At 41.5% G+C, this 6,000-nt stretch overlaps 1 protein-coding gene across 1 annotated transcript in view; it reads right to left on the reverse strand.

The window, feature by feature from the left end:
• RYR3 (ryanodine receptor 3) overlaps nt 1-6,000 on the reverse strand; it is a 420,187-nt gene that overhangs the window by 136,981 nt on the left and 277,206 nt on the right. The window contains exons 44-45 of the mRNA XM_004380716.1: nt 3,382-3,562; nt 1,844-1,949 (exon numbers count right to left, since the gene is read on the reverse strand). Coding sequence (XP_004380773.1) covers nt 1,844-1,949; nt 3,382-3,562 — 287 coding nt within the window. The remainder of the gene's footprint in view (nt 1-1,843; nt 1,950-3,381; nt 3,563-6,000) is intronic.

The following is a 6,000-nucleotide window of genomic DNA, read 5'->3' on the forward strand; positions in this document are numbered from 1 at the left end:
TTTTCTTCAGTTCTTTCAGCTTGAGAAACGCTGAGTGTGTTCTTCTCTTTTGGTTTTCTATCTCCCGCTCTTTGCACATGTCATTATAATACTTTGTCTTCTCAAGCTGCCCTTTAAAATCTTCTGTTCAGCTCTATGACTTCATCTTTTCTTCCTTTTGCTTTAGCTACTCAATATTTAAGAGCAAGTTTCAGAAACTCTTCTAATACTTATTTTGGTCTTTTCTTTCTTTCCTGTTTTTAACAACCTCTTACTTTCTTCATGTATTATGTCCTTGATGTCATTCCACCCTTCGTCTGGTCTTCGGTCATTAGTGTTCAACATGTCAAATCTATTCTTGAAATGGTCATTAAATTCAGGTGGGATATTCTCAAGGTTGTTCTTTGACTCTCATGGACTTGCTCTAATTTTCTTCAGTTTCAACTTGAACTTGCATATGAGCAATTGATGGTCTGTTCCTCAGTCGGCCCCTGGCCTTGTTCTGATCGATGATATTGAGCTTTTCCATCGTTTCTTTCCACAGATGTAGTTGATTTTATTCCTGTGTATTCCATCTGGTGAGGTCCACGTGTATAGTCGCTGTTTATGTTGGTGAAAAAAGGCATTTGCAATGAAGAAGTCATTGGTCTTGCAAAATTCCATCATGTGATCTCCGGCATCATTTCTATCACCAAGGCCATATTTTCCAACTACTGATCCTTCTTCTTTGTTTCCAACTTTCATATTCCAATCATCAGTAATTATCAATGCATTGTGATTGTATGTTACATCAATTTCAGACTGCAGAAGTTGGTAAAAATCTTTAATTTCTTCATCTTTGGCCTTGGTGTTGGTGCATAAATTTGAATAATAGTCATATTAACTGGTCTTCTTTGTAGGCATACGGATTTTATCCTATCACTGACAGCGATGTACTTCAGGATAGATCTTGAAACGTTCTTTTTGAGGATGAATGCAAGGCCATTCCTCTTCTAGTTATCATTCCTGCCATAGTAGACCATATGATTGTCTGATTCAAAATGGCCAATACCAGTCCATCTCAACTCACTAATGCCTAGGATATGGATGTTTATGCGTTCCATTTCATTTTTGACGATTTCCAATTTTCCTAGATTCATACTTTGTACATTCCACATTCTGATTATTAATGGATGTTTGCAGCTGCTTCTTCTCATTTTGAGTCATGGCACATCAGCAAATGAAGGTCCCGAAAGCTTGACTCCATCCACGTCATTAAGGTCGACTCTACTTTGAGGAGGCAGCTCTTCCCTACTTCTCCTTTGAGCGTTTTCCAACCTGAGGGGCTCATCTTCTGGCACCGTATCAGACAATGTTCTGCTGCTATTCCTAAGGTCTTCACTGGCTAATTCTTTTCAGATGTAGACTGCTGGGCCCTTCATCCTAGCCTGTCTCAGTCTGAAAGCACAGCTGAAACCTGTCTACCATGGTGACCCTGCTGGTATTTGAATACCAGTGGCATAGCTTCCAGCATCACAGCAACATGCGAGCCCCCACAGTATGACCAACTGACAGTCGCGTAGGGGAATAGGGGCATATGGAAACATAATTTAGGGAGACTTTTGAAATGCAATGTGTAGCAAAAATGTCCAACTAGTGCCACTGAGAAATCACACAACACACAGATTCATCCAGGAATCATTTCTTACAAAGCTACAGAATCAGGTATCAGAGATGGAAACTACTTTTAATGTTCGCTAAAAGGAACTAAGAGAAAGGCATGTTAGGAAATGCCAGAGACAGAAGAAGAAATTATGTTCAGGAAATCTACAGTGTTCTTGGCTCAAGCCTCTCAAAGTTGTTCTCTGGGAACTCTATCACTTACGTGCATTTCAGGAGCACAGCGGCCCAGCAGATCTATAAGAGCTGAATAAAATGACATAATTGCATTGCCCATGTGCACGACTTCTTCCTCTTCACCGTCCTGCACGCTGCCAAGAGAGAATCAACACAGGGAGATGTGAGGAAGCCTGGCATGCACTGGGCTAAATCCTTTCTGCCATATTATTAGACATTAGCTACTTGATATGAAATCACTTACTCTGCTCATCTTGGGCATCATACATTCTTTCTCTTGGATGCCTCCCTCCCTCCAGAAGTTAAAGAGGTTAATTTGTTCATTAAGCTCAAAGGACCCAGATATTTGTCCATGGCACTCTTAAGGTCCCCCGAACTTTAAGGCATGAGTACTGACATGAGCTAACCATGCAGACCACACATACTCACAGAGTTGCACATAATCCCCAAAGTTCCTACCAACCATTCATTCCATTCTTGTCCCTGAGCACTACATGGAAAGCACATTGGACCACAAGTTACGAACACAGAATCCATGTCTTGGCTCTGTTGCTGACAACTTATGCAACCTTGGTCTCAGTGTCTTCCCATGTCACATGAGAAAAGTTGGGACAGCTTATATTTTAGGTTCTTTCCAGTTCACCTACCAGAACTGATGACAAAGAAAAAAGCCAGCTGGCTAGGGAGTTACCTTTGTTGGGTTATACCCATTCTATAGATTCTGAGGTCTAATCTAGAGGCTGTGATAAAAGAAAGGGTAACGGTTGTAAGATATGATGAAGGGAAAGTCACAAGGAAATCAGTCAAGCCACAAACTGTATCTTTAACCTTTAAATACCAAGATTATTAATGCTGTAATTTTTCATGTTCTGCCATTCTCTTTCTTTCCCAAGAAATGAAGTCAAAACACTTTTCTAATTAGTCTTCATACTTTCAGAAGAGCAAGTGGAGGGTGCTATCTCTCTTAAAACTGAGGTATGGAATGAGGCACCAAGGCTCAGAATACTGAAGAAACCTTGCTGGAGTTAGACAATGACCGTAACCTTGGCCCAGGGCTTCTAGCCTGCAGATAGCTTCCTCTTGTGGTGATGTGATGTGGTGTAGTGTTTGATGCTGTAGGGGGCTCCGTGTTGGGCAAAGAGTTTGCTGATTCTGTGATTGGTCTAAACAGAGTAGGGAAAAATGGAAGGGGTCAAGGTGATACTGATCACTAGGCTTACAATGTACTTGACAAAGTCATTTTAAATGTTCTAACCACACCTGTGGATCCCTGATGGCACAGTGGTTAAGAGGTCAGCTGCTAACCAAAAGGTCAGCAGTTAGAATCCAACAGCTGCTCCTTGGAAACCCTATGGAACAGTTCTACTCTGTCCTATAGGGTCACTATGAGTTGGAATCAACTTGCCAGCAATGGGTTTTTTTTTTTTTTTTAACCACATCTGTAAAGAACCTGTGCTTTATCTATCAAGTAAAGTTATAATACCTTCTAGATCATCAGTGTACTAACAATATTTGGGAGCTTACCAACCATATATCATGTGCCAGAAGGCAATTCCATTCACTTACACTTCTCTCTTGTATCCCTGAAAGGGGAGGTCAAGTGCTGGGTTCTCAGAGATCTTAATGGCGCTCTGCATGGCGGCCAACAGACCATTTCCTCCGTCACCCCGCAGGGCTGGGCCGAAGCACTCTGGGCGTCTGATGAGCAGCTTGACAACAACACTAGCATTTTCTTCCACACTTTCACCTAAGGAAAAGAGGCATCATTTCCTTCTCATTAGAAAGGACAACCCTGGAATGCATTTTTAATTGATGAGGCTGCGACTGCAGTTTTTGATTGAGCTTGTTGCTCACTCGTAAGGTTAGGAGGCAATATCAGTGGAGAGAAAGGCAAGTGTTGATAAATTAGGTCAGGACCTCTTTATTTGAAGTAGTAAAAATAATTATTCCAGAACAGACTGTTACTCTTCAGCTCAGGACTTTGTATGGTTGAGACTATTCCACTATATTTAACTCCTCAGACGGCAAGACAAACACTACTGAGTGTGCCATTGGTTACTGATTCATTCACAAATGACTTAGAGAACCAAAGAACTTTACATCTTTATTAACTCCATGGTGAGCTGCTAAAAGGTATTTGCTTTCTTCCTTGAGGGAAGTTAAAACTGCAGCTCAAGCTGGTGTGCCTAAATGAACATCTGGAGAAGTGACATCTTAGCCCCTAATTGGTATTCTAAGAGAGTCCAATATACACCCCAGGAGGACGATGTTTGTATGGATGGACCTCAGGGCATTTCTGAAATCATTTATCCAGATGAAAAGTCTACTTTATTGTAAAGTTGTCTTGGTTATGACCAAAACAGCTCTGTGGGAAGTTAAGGTTGGAGAACTGTATTTTGCTGGTATTTCTCTCTGGATGAACCACAAACAACTATGACAGAGTCCCACTTCCTGAAGAGGTGATTAGGCAGTCTAACTGGAACACTTAGGCAGAGAAAACAATGCTTCTCAGAGCCAATGCTTAAGTCAAAAGCAGTTCTACCACTTGTTGAAATAAAATAAAATAAAATAAAATACACCTTGGATTGAATCTTAATTTGTCTCTGAGAATTTATCCCTAGGCAAGGCTCAAAGGCAATACTTTTTTTTTTTAATTGTCTTTTAGATGAAGGGTTACAGAATAGTTTCTCATTAAACAGTTAGTACACATACTGTTCTGTGACATTGGTTAACAACCCCACGACATGGCAACACTCTCCCTTCTTGACTTTGGGTTCACTATTACCAGCTTTCCTGTTCCCTCCTGCCTTCTAGTCCTTGTCCTGGGCTGTTGTGCCCCTTTAGTTTCATTCTGTTTTATGGGGCTGTCTAATCTTTGGCTGAAGGGTGAACCTTGGGGGTGACTTCATTACTGAGCTGAAAGGGTGTCCAGTCTCTGTTAGGCCAGTTAGTCTGGTCTCTTCCTGTGAGTTAGAATTTTGTTCTATATTTTTCTCTAGCTCTGTCCAGGACCCTCTGTTGTGATCCCAGTCAGAGGAGTCAGTGGTGGTAGCTGGGCACCATCTAGTTGTACTGGACTCAGTCTGGTGGAGACCGTGGTAGTTGCGGTCCATTAGTCCTTTGGACTAATCTTTCCCTTGTATCTTGTTTTCTTCATTCTCCCATGCTCTAGAAGGGGTGAGATCAATGGAGTATATTAGATGGCTGCTCACAGGCTTTTAAGACCCCAGACGCTACTCACCAAGGTAGAACGTAGAACATTTTCTTTATAAACTATGTTATGCCAATTGAGCTAGATGCTTCCCAAGACCACGGTCGTCACAGCCCACCCCCCAGCAACTCAGTCCCTCAGGGAGTTGGGATGTGTCTATGGAGCTTCCATGATCTTTCCTTGTACAAGTCACTCTGGCTTCCCCAGTATTGTGTACTGTCTTACCCTTCACCAAAGTTACCACTTATCTATTTAGTATTTCCCCCTCCCACCCTACCTCTCCCTCGTAACCATCGAAGATTGTTTCTGTGTGCAAACCTTTTCATGAGTTTTTACAGTAGTGGTCTCATACAATATTTGTCCTTTTGTGATTGACTTATTTCACTCAACATAATGTTCTCCAGTTTCATCCACGTTATGAGATGCTTCACAGATTCACCATTGTTCTTTATCGTTGCATAATACTCCATTGTGCGTGTGTATGTACCGTAGTTTGTTTATCCATTCATCTGTTGATGGGCATCTAGGTTGTTTCCATCTTTTTACTATTGTGAACAATGCTGCAATGAACATGGGTATACAAATGTCTGTTTGTGTGATGGCTCTTATTTCTCTAGGATATATTCCTAGGAGTGGGATTGCTGGATTGAATGGTATGTCTATTTCTAGCTTTCTGAGGAAGCGCCATATCAATTTCCAAAATGGTTGTATCATTTTGCATTCCCACCAGCAGTGCATAAGAGTTCCCATCTCCCCGCAGCCCCTCCAACATTTGTTGTTTCCAGGTTTTTGATTCGTGCCAGTAATGCCGGGGTAAGATGGTATCTCTTTGTGGTTTTGATTTGCATTTCCCTAACGGCTAGTGATCGTGAGCATTTCCTCATGTGTCTGTTGGCCACTTGAATGTCTTCTTTGGTGAAGTGTCTGTTCATTTCCTTTGCCCATTTTTTAATTGGATTATTTGTCTTTTTGTT

Source organism: Trichechus manatus, unplaced genomic scaffold (genome assembly GCF_000243295.1).
Source record: "Trichechus manatus latirostris isolate Lorelei unplaced genomic scaffold, TriManLat1.0 scaffold00076, whole genome shotgun sequence".
NCBI lineage: Eukaryota > Metazoa > Chordata > Mammalia > Sirenia > Trichechidae > Trichechus > Trichechus manatus.